This window comes from Aythya marila (genome assembly GCF_965140915.1).
Source record: "Aythya marila genome assembly, chromosome: 2".
Classification (NCBI taxonomy): Eukaryota; Metazoa; Chordata; class Aves; order Anseriformes; family Anatidae; genus Aythya; species Aythya marila.
The window spans coordinates 132,942,409-132,956,983 of NC_139043.1; the positions used below are offsets into that span (position 1 = coordinate 132,942,409).

The window sequence follows — 14,575 nt, forward strand, 5'->3', positions numbered from 1 at the left end:
AAAAGGGCCGTTTGCGGCGGGCGGGGCCGTGAGGCGAGCGGCGGCGGCAGGTGGGTGCTGGCGGGGCGCCTTCAGGGCTCCGTCAGGGGTGTTAGGGGGGATTTATGGCAGAAATCAGCCCTGTTCCCCCCCAAAAAGTGGCCTTGGTGGCTCCTCAGGGCTCCCTACAGTGTCCTGGTGCCCCTCATGGCTCTGCGGGCAGGGCAGGGCTGTGGGGAGGGCTGTGGGAGGGGGAGCTCGGCCCAGGCTGCTGTGGGAACCGTGTGGAGGGGAGAACTTGGAGGACCTGAGGCAATTCGCTCCTAAAAGCAGCTGGTTCCCCGCTGTGCCCCAAGTGGCTGTAGAAATAGCGTGTGTTGGGGCACTTGAAGGGGTTAGTCCGCTTCTTCGGGCATCAGTGGTGTCTTAAAGTGGCTTACAGGGGCTGTGGCACTGCCATAAGGCACCCCAAATGTCGCTTCTGTGTTGCCTTTGTTGTGTTGTCTTTGGGAGAGTCGGAGCTGAAGCAGTCGCATGTTAATGGCACCCCAGGGCTGGGCTCAGCACGAATTGCTTGTTCTTCCACCCACAAAAGGTTTCTGGAGATGTGTCTTAGTGACGCACGTCTTTAGTGCCATCGTGATTCTGACAGCCTTTGTCTTGTCACATAAACACTTTTTAAAAAATACAGAAACTACCCTAGAAGAAAAAAAATGCAGGTCACTAATACATCATGGTCCTGATTTTACAACAGGATGGCTTTGCTGTGCTGGGTGTTTGGCAAGGGTGCTTGGTGTTTGTTCCTTTACGTTGCTGGGACCTGCCTACCACCTGTATTTTCCCTATTTTTACACCCACACAAAAACCCTCTGAAGGCAGAGCAGAACACAGCTCGGGGCTGCCTTCAAGCGTGCCTCTGCCTGGCAGTCTGGGGTGACAGCTACTGGAAAAGGATTTAATGTCTGCTGATTGTGGCTGGGATGGAGTTAATTCTCTTTGAGATAGCTGGCATGGCGTTATGTGTCGGATTTGTGATGAAAACACGTTGATAACACGCCGATGTTTTAGCTGGTGCTGAGCAGCATTGACACAGAGTCAAAATCTCTTTGTTTCCATGCTGCCCTGCCAGCAGGGAGCTGGGAGGGGACACAGCCCGGCCAGCTGGCCCAAAGGGACCGGAGGGATATCCCATGCTGTGTGAGGCTGTGCTCAGCAATAAAGCCAGGGGGAAGTCTGCCAGGGCTGCTGTTGCTCAGAGGCTGGTTGGGGATCAGTTTGCTGGTGATGAGCAGTTCCGTTTTATATTGCTTGTTTTCCTTGGGTTTGTTTTTCTTTGTGTTTTTAAATTGTCTTTATCTAAACCCCCAAATTGTCTCACTTTTACCCTTCTGATCCTCTCCCCTGTCCTGCTGTGGGGTGAGCAAGCAGCTGCGTGGTGCGTAGCTGTCTGCTGGGGTAAGCCACAACGCTGGGGGAGATCATTGCACGTCGTGGGGAATTAAAAAAAAAATAATTTAAGCAATGGAAAAGCGAACAGCATGTGATAGCTTCTGGTTTCTTCCCTTCCAGGTTTGGCACCTGCAAATTGCAGGTTTCCTCAGGGACAGCGTTGCTGGTAATGGCCAGGTGATGGGCAGAGCTGTGGACCAGAGAAGCCAGAGAGAAAGTAAGGTTTGGAGCTGTTAGTGGAGTGCGGGAAGGCAGTGACACCTGGTGTAAATTTAAAGTCAAGAAAGGAGAAATTACAGGGAGGGAGAAGAAATTGAAAGTGATGCAGTTCTGCGGTGAAAGCACCGAGCAAAGTGATCTGTACTGCTCGAGTGTATGGCAGCTAGCTGATCTTCTCCCTCTCCTTATTTCTTGACTAAGTACATCTCTTCAAGGGAAAGCTGCCTGTGGTCCTGGCTAAAAATGTGCCCTGACCCAGCATACAAGCAGCAAGGATTGCGGTGTTCTGTAGGGATGTTGCTGCTCCAGCACCAGTCCTTAAAACATACCGACTGATTGCATTGTTTACCTCAGACACATTTGTCGCACTAGTTTTTCTGTCAAGCACAAAGGAAGTTTTGGTCTCCCACTCAATAAAAACTCTCTTTCCTGCATGCTGATACTCCTGAAACTTGCTGAAATAAGCTAAACAGCGCCTCGAAGATTCAGTGTTCAGGGATCAACAGAGTGTGTGCAAGCTGTAGCTGACAGCGTCCACAATTCCGACGGAAAGGAAACCCTGGAGCAGCAGAAATAGCAAGTTCTGCTGATATATATTGTGGCTCTGTGAAAGTTATCTGCAAGCTGAATCCTCTGGGATCCACCAAGCTAAGATCCACAGGCTGCTAAATGCTGACTGCGAAATCTGCCTGGGACCTTGTCAGGAGCCTGGAGCGTGCCACGTGCTGCTGTGGTTAGTAGGAGCAAAACACAGCACTGAAACCATAGCAGATGACGTGTTTTGTTTGGGCAGTGTACGTGCTGGCCTGTGTTATGCATGCTCCCATTGCAGGTTTTATTAACTTTAATCTTAGCAGTCACCCTGTTAACACAAGCATCTCTCACGTTCATTAAAGATACACTTTGTTACTCAAATATTTAAGATCTTCCCAATTCCAGATTTATATTGCATTAATGAAGAGGAACCACCAAGTTATTTTTTTTCCCTCTAGAGCAAAATATTCCTTTAATCATTACCAATATTACTGTAGTCATTAGAGATCCTTACTGTTCTTAGCCAGGTCTAATTCAGACTGAGAGCACCCTAAACAAACAAATCAGATCTCTGACCAGCTAGCACAGATTATCTTTGAATGTTATATTGCAATTACTAAATATTGTCCTAGGGGATTTAAGTGATGAATTCCTTTCTAATTTTTTAAGCGTGCAACCTGAGTTATGCTATTTGTCAATGCTATGAACTTGACTGTGGTGATTTTAAGAACAAACTGTGTAGCATGCCTGGATAAAACCAGGTTAGGTAAGAAACCTACATCATTTTAAGGAATAACAGTTTAACAAATTTCAGTTGCTACTTTTCACTAATACTGAGTTCTGTTGTCAAAGAGAGACTGATGATTTATTTTTTTCCCTAGTCTAGTCAGATCTCTTGTGTTGAATTGTAGGTTTTACAGTGCCATACTTTTTAAAGCTTTGTTTTAATGTTTTAATGCTGTTAGGGCAGCTTTCCATTCATCAGCTGGCTGCTTAGGCATAGGACTTGCTAACTTAGGGAACACAGCTGAGCCTTTTTCTTTCTAATTTTTCTTACAGACATAATAAAGCAGTGAGGAGAAACTGAAAGAAAGAAGCACTGCATATGTTAAAGATCAGAAAACTGTTTCTGAAGTATTTGGACAAAAAGTATATAAGAAGTAAAATCTAAAGACGTAAGACGTTTTCTTTTTTGTTTATTTGTATTATTTAAAAGTCTCGTAACTAGTTAACCTATAAACCCTGAGTGGGTTTACAGAAGTGATTTTGTATGTTAAGGAGGAAGGCAAAATCTAAACCATTTTCTTTTAAGTGAACTCTGAGTTTTTGCCAAATTCTAATAGGCTTTTTCTCATATCTTTTTGATGAAGGTAGATTGAAACTTAATTTTTCTCCACAAAACTTTGAAATCAATGTAAAAGGTACTCAGTTTTATAAAATAGATCTTGTAGGAGAAGAAGATAGCTCCTCGTGATTTCAGGGCTATCTGAGGATAAGTTTTTGACTTTCTTTTTTTATCATATGTCTGGGCTTTTTTCTCCTCCCCAAATATTAAGTATTTCTCTAGGCATGTGGAGTTCTCATGCTCTTCCCTCTGGAATGAAAGTCTACAATGAGTAGGGAATCTCAGGTTGTTTTTTTTTCCCCTCCAGTATGAAAGCAACACAAAGTTGTATGGAGTTCATAAATACAAAGTCCAGTGGCTGGTGCTACCCCAGTTACTGGCTCTAAGTGCTTGTGTTGTCACCAGTACGGTTTTATTTCAGCTCTGCATTCTCTGTGTTCCTACATTTTGCTTCCAGGCCTTTTGTGGATCTAGCCGTAGACAAAGAACAAAGAGGACGAAGGCTGCTTTATTTCTCTCTGTTGTTTTAATAGGTTCGAAGCGTGTGGGAAGCATGGGTTATGACATCGAGCGGTTTGTTGGCTACGTTAACGAAGGGCTCTTATGCTCCATCTGCCGTGATGTGTTAGAGGATCCGCTGCAGGCTCCTTGTGAACACGCTTTCTGTACTGCTTGCATCCACGGCTGGCTCGTTCATCACAGTAACTGCCCTGAAGACAGACAAGCGATTGATGTGTCTGTGCTACGACCTCTGTACAGGTATACAATGATCTCACTGTATGTTAAGATTGTATGAATTTTGGCGTTTTCAACTCTTGTCCTTTGCTGTCACCCATTTTCTGGAAACTGATGACCCGCATGGAAGCATTTTGTATTCATTATAACTAACTTTGGAGGTAGGAAGGTTTCAAAATGGAAAGAACGCTTTTGTTCTCCGCCTTCTTATATCTTGAGTGCTGATAATAGATGTGTGCCTGGATATTACCCTGAGTATCTTCTACAGTACAGTGCCAAAACTTTCCCATATCTTTTTAGAGAAAGTGGGCAATGCAGTTCCTGAGAACAAACTGAGCAATGTGTATCTGATGTTTTTCTTTTCAGTCCTACAATTAGTTCACTTTTTTGTAATTCCTGCTATCATCAATACTCCCAGTTCCATCAGGAAACACTGCTTGGTGTTTAACTCTTGTATTGTCTAATTAATCTGTCTCAGATTAACAGTTACGTTTAAAATCTTCAGCTGCAGGCATTAAATTAACTCCATTAGTACTCCCATTACTTCTGTCACTAATGAGATTTTACTGTATTGAAAATTAAAATGTAATGTACACAGTTCAATTTATACATTGTTCAACTTACACATTGAACAAAAAACCACCACATTGTTCAAATCTAGAGTTCAATTATACATTGTTTAGTCTGTACTCACTGTGGCCAGTCTGCTTTGGCATGTTTATAAACGCAAGCTAAAACTTAAATGATGAATGATTAGCTGAAGCGTTTGGTGATATCTGCTGAACTAATGAAAAGGCACAGTTGAATTCTTTATTTCTGAATTGTTTTTTTATATTTGCACATTTGATTGTGGAGACTGAGTTTTGCACTAACATTCCGTTGTTTATTTTAAGCCTCTTATTTCCAATATTGTCACTTGAATGCTTAAAAAGAAATAAATGTGGAAACTGATTATTCACAAGTTTTTCTAATTGAAATTTGAATTTTAGTTTCTCTTCCCAAAGTAGAAAATTCAACTTTTTCAATAATGATCAGAGATTTAAGAACAGCTATTCTTTTGTACGTAGATATATGAAAAATGATTTAAATCGTCTTCAGCTGCATTGCAAAAACAGAGAGTATGGCTGTGAAATGGTTTGTTCTCTAGAGTCCCTCGACCGGCACGAAAGGGAGTGTGAATACAGCCAGATACCCTGCTCCAATGCTGGTGAGTAACATTCAAAATCAAATCCTATATAAAAAAAAATCAGAAAACGTGTATTTAGCATCTTTCTGTCAACAGGATGGCAACAGCGGCCATTCATTTCTAAACAGAAATTTAAAACTTTCGCATGATCTACTCTTTGCAGCAGTATTTTTAAAGGAAATTTATTACCCATTTATGGTAATCATGATCATTAGCAACAAATTCTTATCCAAGAGCTAACCAAAATGAATGAGAGTAATTTAGACATCTCAAACTCTCAAAACGGCAAGACAAATTCATACATTCACAGAAAGCAAAATAAATACAATAATATAATACTAACTTTGAAATCCGTCGATACAATAGCACCTGCAGAAGTCAAACATGTATAGGTCACAATTTATGAAGCTAGTTGTCTGGTGCACGTGCAGCCACTCAATGTCTCCTGGATTTGACAAAATTATCTTGGAAATGAGAATTTTAAACTAATTTTTTATTTGTTAAATTGATATGTTGGTCTTAAGGCCTTTAAAACAGACCCAAGCTTCCTGAGGAAGAAACATACCATGAAAAAGAAACGTACTGTTAAATTTTCCCAGCTTACTCCATTCACAATGTTGCACGCTCCTAGAAAAACTTAACTTCTAATTAATGATGTTAAGGGCGTAGTTAAGTCTGCCACTGTAATTAATTATGAGAAGATTAAGTTGCTAGCATTGCTCCTGTGGAAGTTACAACTTCTCTCAGCAGTGACGGTTGCAGGTGCTTCAGATTACTGACAGAGTGACAACATCTTGTGGCTGCTGCATGGCGTTCAAGGAGTGAGCTCTCCAATTCTTGCTCAAGAGAGCACGAGAGTGTATTTTGACTACCTCAATTACAAATCAATACATTTATTAATAAAGCTCTTCTGCAGGGCTCTCTTTTGCAGTTTTCTGTTATGGTTTGTTGGCAAGTTTCATTGCTCTGTTGTTTCAGTTTTCTGGTATCTAATTTTATCCCTAAATGAAATAAAAGGAGCTATAACATACCTATAGCACACAGTGCCTCTCAGATTCAAAGCTAAGACCACAAGTTTCAAGATTTAGTGTTAAATGTAGCAAAAAGCTATGTAGTATTTATTTCTGCTCTTAATCGCTACCAATTTGCAGAGTTTGTATGCTGCCATTTCTGTGAAAATGCTTCTATTTTTGCAACAGATACTAAAAGTTCAGAAATAATTGCTCTTGCTTTCTGTGGCTTAGTATGTTATTCATGGGACCAACCAATGGCTAGGAAAACAATCTCACCTGCTGTTCTACACTACCTGTTCTAGGACCCTTTTTTTGAAAATTTGATACGTTTAAAGAGAAAAGAAATGAAAAACACTGAAGAAAAAAAAAAAAAAGAAAAAGAAAACATTTGCGTTCTTCTTCAATTCCAAACATTACAAGCTGCTGGTGTCTTAGCTTGGCATCAGTGTTGTCATTGCTGAAGCTGGTTTAATGCCAGACCAGTGGCAGAAAACTTTACCAAAAAAAAATAAAATCATTTTTTAATCAATATTTTCAAATAATTTATAAATGTTTTAGAGTTTTTTGAGAGTCTGTATTAGTTCCAGTAGTGGTGTTATAAGTACTGAACTTCATATTCTAAATAACTTGCTTTTTTTACTTTTTAACAGATTCACAGCTGCTTACCTCAGGTTACTGCAGTTTACTTACTTAAGTGGTCATGTCATTAATTATTTAAATGCTGGTGTTGCAAGTGGTTGACTTCACCTCATTTGTTCCCTGTTCAGGCTGCACCATTCAGGTTGAGCGGCGCAACCTTGATGTTCACCTGGCAGTGTGTGAATATCGGAGCCGCGAGTGCCCCAACGGCTGTGGTTACACCATTCTCAGCGCAGAAGACACGCAGCATAACTGCGTAGCCGAGCTAAGAACCGAGCTAGAGCTACTTCGGTACAAATCTTCTGTTTCTTTGCTGTTTGTGTTAGTCTGGGCCTAAAATCACTGCGTAAAGCACTTCAAATACTAGCACGGGATTCCGGTATGTGTTACGTAGTCTGTTCATTAGCTGATATTAGTGGGCCAGGGTGTTGTCATTTGTCCATGAGACTTTAAATTCTTACTGTTTTGATTTTCTTTTGCTGTTATTTTTTGTCCACGTTATTACAAATCCTAAAATACCATTGATTGCAGTTGAACACAACAGCGAGCTGACTATAGAAAATGACAAAATACCTACCAAGAACTGGGCTGAAGTTAGAAACTTTATTTTTCCATTGGCCTGATACAGACCCAAGGTCACATTATTTAATAATTTAGTTTATAAATTTACAAATCCTCCTGAATATAAAAATCTCTGATTATTTTGGTTTGTATGGACTGGTAGGTTAAATCTCACAGAGTCTAATTTTCAATTTTGATAAAAATCATGCTTACCATTTGGTAAATATGCATCCTCTTGCCAGCATTTTCTTATTTCCTCTTATATACTTTAAGATAAATATGCTTATATAAGTGTGTTCTTATATGTGTGTGTTTTTCTGTAGCTTTTCCTTTCCCTGATGTTCCAACTGGGTTTTTTGGTTTTGTGTGTTTGTTTTCCACATTCTTTCCTGTCTTTTATCTTTCCACCATGTCTTGTGTTCTTGACTGTTGTTGTGAAATCTGGCTCAGATCTGTTTTAAATGCCTGGAGGCGGGAGGAATTCAGATATCTGGTTACTGACCCAAACAAGGTTACTGTAGTAACAGCTAGTTTTTGGCTGTGAGTCTGTGTGAGCGATTAGGTTATGCTCATTTATTGCCATCGTTTAGTCTCCACCATAAAAGTGACAAACTGCCATGTTTAGCAAGCCAGTAATATTCACACGTTATCCTGACTGCATGTGCTTAGTAATATCAAGCAAGCATACACTATACGTAAAAGGCAGTAAATCATTTAAGGTCATAAATACACGATCATAGAATTATTTCAGAAATATGATGTATTTTTTCCCTGTGTAGGCTGTCCAAGGTCAGTGTGGTGCCCTCTCAGCAGAATACACTTTTTTTTTTATGCTAGACTTTTTTTTCACCAGGACATTCCATCAGGAAAAAGAAATAACAGTAAACACGGCATGATAAGCAGCAAGAATGTGTCTCTAGAAAAAAATTATAGATAATACTATCGTGCCTCCAGAGAGGCATCCTCTAGAGCGTGATGGGAATCAGATCCGGCTATCTGCCTGCAAGAAGGCTTTGGGGAATTTGAGTTTTATTTTTTATTTTTCTGTGTGAACAAGATGTAAAAAGGAGAAATACTTTTTCAGGTCAGAAATGATCTGCAGAGTGGAGGAGGCAAAGCATGAGATGGAGTCAAGGTTAGATTCACAGAGGAGGCACATGGTCCAGAAAGAGAGCATTCTGCAGAATGAAATCGAAGAACTGAAGGTAAATCCGATTCCCTCCCTCTTTTCCCCCACCTTTTCCCCCAACAGTCTAGCATCTTGCTCTCCCAGTAGCAGTGTTTTCTTCTGTAAATGCAGAGGCTCATATAGATCTGAGTTAAATCAAGGATGGGAAGCAAAACAGATGTTTGCATAGTGCTTTGCCTGGGCTAATCAGCTCTGAGAAGCAGCCTGAATGTTGCTTTCGTGCAGTTTATCTACTTCAAATTCATTTGGAGCTGGCCTGGATACCTCTGTACAAGGACTGCATTGTTCTTTGTGCATGTAACACGTCAGCAGATCGTTCTGAAACCCGTTTTCAGTGTCTAAACAAAGGGCATACATCACAAATCAAACGTAATTAAATATCCAGCCCCTTTTTTGGTGCTGTGCAAAGTGATTTAATCCAGTGCTGCGCTGACACAGAGCCCTGCTGCAGACAGTGGTATTTATACTTTTTTTTTTTTTTTTTATGCCAATTTGTGGTCAAAAGGTTGAAAAGTTGCACTGTAAATTAAATCAAATAACAAGCAAAGCCACGTTATCTTTTCACACATCCAGTTCTTATATCATCAAATAATGATTATTAAGGCCCAAAGTAGTGGGGATGCTTCAGATAATAAGCTTTTCTTTTTTAAGGGATTTGAGTTTTAAATCCTTGAAGAATATATCAGAATGTAACCAATCCCTTACTTTGGTAGGGCTCTTGAGATAGAAAACTTAAACAGCAACTGGATAAATCCACTCGCTGTTTAACATAGTTTGAGAAGATTTTTGCACTTGTAGGAAAACTGGTTTGGAATTTTTGAAGAAAGACCATCTAATAAGGTTAGTGCTGGGTTGTGTCTTAAACTGCTTACATTTCCTCTGCTATCAAAACCAGCATTGCTTTTTCTTTATAATCACCACGCTTACAGGCATGATCAACTTCTTAACACCATCACTAGGAAAGAGTTTGTTGGTTGCAGGAAGTTTGTATTTGTGTTTCAGAGTCAGATGTCCCGGATGATGTCAGATGTCCGTTCCCTGATGGCTGCGGAGAGGCAGCATCGCCAGGAGCTGGAGCAAGCAGAGCTGGAAAAGCGGGAGTTAATGGAGCTGCTGAGGGGGCTGCAGAAGGACTGTCGGTTAAGCACCACGGAGGGAAGCAGGAAGCCAACAGCCTTCCGCCCACTGACACGACTAGAGAGTGCAAAAAGGAAACCCAGGGAAGTGACAGTTATCTAACCAGAAGTAAGCTCAAGAAGCATTTTTTTCCCTAATTTCTGTGACCATCTGACAGGTTTTTTTTAACTCTCCGTGAATGATTGGTGAACTTCATATCGTTTCTGATTTGTTTGCTTTCTTTTTTAAGCCTGGATTACAGTTTTCTGTCCTCTTGGGCCATAAAAACAGACAGGAGAGTTTTCTCTTACAGAACACTGGGTATTAAACCTGGTAATCGTCACAGATGTTTGTAGCTCACGTTTTCCTAAAAAGAGGGAAGAAAACTTGATTTCTGTCTCTTCAGTTTGTTATTTACAGGCAGCTTTGTACCATGAAAACTGGAATCTTTTAAAGTCAAGGATACTTAAACTTCTTTTCTTTTCTGGTTCGTTAGAGTCTGTTTCAGTCCAGTTTATGCTTATACTTGAAACAGGGGGAAAAAAAATGTGTTTTATCTGTAATGACATCTGGGATGTACTTAATTTGGGGAAAGTCAGCAACAGAAATTAATAGACTTTGTATCATCTGTAGGAGGTGCATCTCCGAGGTGAAAAGAAAGCACTTTAAATTCTAAATCTACTGCTGTGTAACAGCTTCAGGTGAGCTTGGCTTACTTCCGAGCTTCTCTTACCTTCCCAGGCTGCTACAGACTGCAGGGCTATGTACCAGACCCAAGGTAATCGTGTTACCTAAAACCTGTTACATAGATCTGTGTGCGACTTGGAGGTTGGGGGAGGGGCTCTTGCATTTTATTTGATAACTCGAGCTTTTCTATGTGAAAGTATTAGCTTTCTACAGGGTCCTTGAAGCCTAAATTCAGCTTATTCAGCGCTCGATATTTTTTAAAAAACATATAAATGCTTTGAGGGTGGTGGTCTTAACCTGCTGGGCAGCTGAACGCCACCACAACCACTGTCTGACTCCCCCTCCTCAAAAGAAGGGGGGGAGAAGAAAGAAGGAATCAAAGAAAAAGGCTCACACGTTGAGATAAGGATGATTTAATTAAAGGGGAAAGAAAGTGGGGAAAAAAACAAGCTTCCTTCCCCTTTCCCTGCTCTTATTGCTGAGCGTGACACCACGTGGCAGGGATGTCCCTTCCCCACCTCTCGCCCTCCTGGTTTGGGGGTGCTGGAGGGAGCCTGGGGGTGGTGCCAGCGCTGGATTGGGGCTGTTCTCCTGCCAAGTGCAGAGCTTTGAGTAGTTCTGGTTTTCTTTTGGCACATTTAAAGCTATTTAAGCATTAATGTCCACAGCAGAGGAACGTTTGCACGGGGGCTTGGACTTCGAATGTCTTAGTTCTCGAGTCTGCAGCCGTGTCAGAGCTGGGATTTTGCAGCAGACTGACAAAGACTGGACTGAGGGGATGTATCCCTGTAAGGACTGGGGAATGAGTGAGAAACCTGTACAGCTCAAAGACTTTTCTCTAAACTTCTCACAAAGCCTGTTGGCATTGTTTTCAGAGCTATAACTAAGCCATATTCTGCCCTCTGGTGCAGCTCTTCAGTGGAATAGCTGGGGGAGAGCCTGGCCTCCTGTTCACTGAATGTGCTAAATCACTTTTGACCTTTCAGGAAAGACATGTGCAGGTGCAACAGTCTTAATAAACCAATTCCCTGGCTTAGAAAGCAAATAGGATACTGTGCGTGCTTTGCTGTCACTCAGAGCAATGCTTTTGTGGCTAACACCGTAACCAAAGAGAGAGACAGCAGCCTTCTTCAGCACATACACTGCATTAGAAAAACCTGTGGCCAGCGTTCTCCTCATTTCAGGCATTAATAAATCCTTGTAACCTGGTCCTTCAGTAACACTGAAACAAATGCACATGTTCATCTTTTGTACGCTGAAAATCTAACACAAATAACTCTCCTGTAAAACGTTTTTCTTTTTTTTCTGAAAGAAAATATTCAGAGGAAGAGCTACGACCAAATGCTGATTTGGTTTTCACTTCACACTGTGTGTATTCCAGATTAAACTCCACTCACTGACAGCGCTGAGGTCGTTCTAGCTGCCTCTTCCAAGCCCTGACATACCACATCTCTTCAGCAGCCCTATGTAACGAGGTGGGACAGGGAAACAGTCGCTGTGATTTGGGGATGATCCCCTTCCCTCCCACCAAGCATCCCGTGGTCATTCCACGTCCATCGGCGTGCGTACTAAAGCTGTAGGTAGAAATGTAGAAAGCTGTGGTCATCTCGTGTTCTCCGTGATTTTTGTGACCGTTTTGGCTTTCACACTGATTTTTTTTTGAAGCTTCTTAGCCTCACCAGATCTCGTGCTCGTAGAATCAGGATGTTTTCAGGATGTTTTTCCGTGTTCTATAACCGTGTGGTTCTGTGATGTGATTTTAATCTACCTTGCTTAATGTGAAAGAAGAAAATTCCTTCAAAATCCTACGGAACTCAGATGAGCTGGAGCATCCGTCCCAAAGTGGAGGGCAGGAACGATCACCCCATCCTTTCCATTCTGACCAGGAAAAAAGCAAGTCATTAGCTCTGTGCTTTTTTTTATAACAAGATCGCTGTTTGTTTTGAAGGATTTCACTCACTGATTTCATGACTGAATTCTTTCTAGGGTAGAAGTGGGGTTTATTTAGTATTTATTTAGCATTCGGTCTGCTCTCTGTCCCTTAATTGACACAGGTGGAGGAAGCTGTGTGAGGAAACACACCCTGGGTGGTGCAATCCCTGCAGCTTCCCTTTGCCAGCTCTGGAGAGCATTACACAGCATTAGAAAAAAAAAAAAAAAGAGGCTAATTCCTTGTCCACAAGTGAGTACTAAATGCAGTAATACCAAACCTGCAATGTCCCCAAACAAAAGGCACAGAGAGCCCAGTGGTAAGTACAGTACCAGAGGTTACAAGGTGTTACAGTGAGTTGAGCAAATCCTTACCCTACATTAAATTCGTTCTTAGTATTTTTCATTCACTTTAAAGAAGCTAACACTAAAGTGAGCGGTAAGTTCGTATTTGAAAGAAAACCAACATTTACATATTTATTCTGAAGAGGCCAGTTAAAAATACCTTTAAATTAGTTCCCTTAAATTAACTTCTCAACTTGAGAGGTCAAATTCAAAATACTGCTCTCTCTGCTTCCTTTAGCGTTAAAGCTGCCCTTCCCTGTTTTCTTGCTGTCTTCCCAAAGCAAAAATTTGTCAGAAGCCTCAGCCAGTGTGGACCTGCGCGGCTCAGATTATTTGGAAAGGGGACGATGAGTTGGGAGCACTTCTGATAGGGTTTGCTCAGACTTGATGAGACTTAAAATTGAGGCCCCTGCATCTGAGTCAGCTGCAAGACAGAATTTCACCAGCCTTGCTCATTAAGATGACCATTTTTAGTTCGTATTGGATTAACAGTCCTGGGTGAGGTTAATTTAACAGCACAGAATGGGTGAGGTTGGCAGGACCAACAAGTTGACCAACCAAAACGTTGACCTCAGGAGGCCAAGAGCAGGTTGCCGAGCACCATGTCCACCTGGCACATACCTACACAAGAGTTTGTCAGGGCAGGAGGGAAGGGAATTATATATCCAAGCAAAAAAAAATAATACAGTGATCTCTTTTGCCCAGAAAAATGTGTTTTTTATCTCAAATGTTAAGTGTTTTTAAGAAACGTAGTGCATTAATAGTCCCTAGTCTTACAAATTAATAGCCTTACAAATTAAATTTTCCAGATGCTGCCCTCTCGGGATGTTTCTGGCATGGTGCTTTCCTACAGCTGTTTTCCTTCCAAGTGCTGGGTAGTATTTCAGAGGAGCAGTACCAGCCTTTCCTTTCTCGCGTACTGCTGAGCGGAGGAGGAGGAGGTAGGGTAGGTCGGGGAGATGTTACCAGGTTGAGAGATGCCTTGACAGAGACCTACACTTCTATGCAACTTTGTACTAACAAATAACCACTGACTCGTCTTCCAGCATTATGGTTCACTGCCAGCCTAGCTATGTTTTCTACCTTTCTATATACCTGGATAAAGCAGTGCTTAACAGACCTCGATCTGTACAAGAAGCAGTGTTTGTATCACTTTGAAGTACACTTTGTATAAAAGTTGAACTAATAAAGGATTATACTGTAATTAATGCCATTTGGGTTGTTTCTTTCTGTTACAGAAGTTTGAATATCCCCGTTGCTTAGCTGAAATAGTTGACTTCAGGCCTGCTGCCTGCACCATGCAGGAGTTCCCAAATAAACCACACTACAGGGTCAGTGCACTGAAGCAGTTAAGGCCACATTACCTTTTGCACATCATTTTGCCAAACAGAGCAGATACAGCACTGAACAAAGCGAGCGTTAGGTCAAGCAGTACCCCCCTCTCAGGGGTTTCCTCCTGCCTGAACTCATCCGAGTTCCTGAATAGGATAAGCAGACCTTTTTGAAGGAGGGAAGAGCTAGTAAAAGCTGAAAACTCCCAGACTACAGGAACATGACGGTCCAGTCCTGCACAGACAGCATGAAAATAAACTGACACAGGGGAAAAAATCAATTCACCATTCATCAAAAAGCCGACACAGCCTGTCTCA

General features: G+C 41.5%; 1 protein-coding gene across 2 annotated transcripts; it reads left to right on the top strand.

Annotated features, from left to right (window-relative positions):
* The first annotated feature begins 1,545 nt into the window (after window positions 1–1,545).
* On the top strand, window positions 1,546–14,130 carry LOC309875342 (RING finger protein 151-like). Of its 2 annotated transcripts, none has more exons than XM_082754680.1 (7): window positions 1,546–1,645; window positions 3,241–3,356; window positions 4,060–4,285; window positions 5,329–5,468; window positions 7,228–7,390; window positions 8,745–8,865; window positions 9,852–14,130. In XM_082754680.1, the coding sequence occupies exons 3-7, from the start codon at window positions 4,080–4,082 to the stop codon at window positions 10,086–10,088; spliced, it is 867 nt and encodes a 288-aa protein (XP_082610806.1). In that variant the 5' UTR covers window positions 1,546–1,645; window positions 3,241–3,356; window positions 4,060–4,079; the 3' UTR covers window positions 10,089–14,130. The 2 variants fall into 2 exon arrangements, with proteins under 2 accessions (XP_082610806.1, XP_082610807.1); XM_082754681.1 differs by lacking the exon at window positions 1,546–1,645 and adding an exon at window positions 1,679–2,380.
* Window positions 14,131–14,575: the final 445 nt, after the last annotated feature.

Coding starts and splice junctions, on each gene's coding strand:
- LOC309875342 (XM_082754680.1), top strand. CDS start 4,080: ATGGGTTATGACATCGAGCGGTTTGTTGGCTACGTTAACGAAGGGCTC. Junction 5,469..7,227: donor GATACCCTGCTCCAATGCTG/GTGAGTAACATT, acceptor TTCCCTGTTCAG/GCTGCACCATTCAGGTTGAG. Junction 8,866..9,851: donor ATGAAATCGAAGAACTGAAG/GTAAATCCGATT, acceptor TTTGTGTTTCAG/AGTCAGATGTCCCGGATGAT.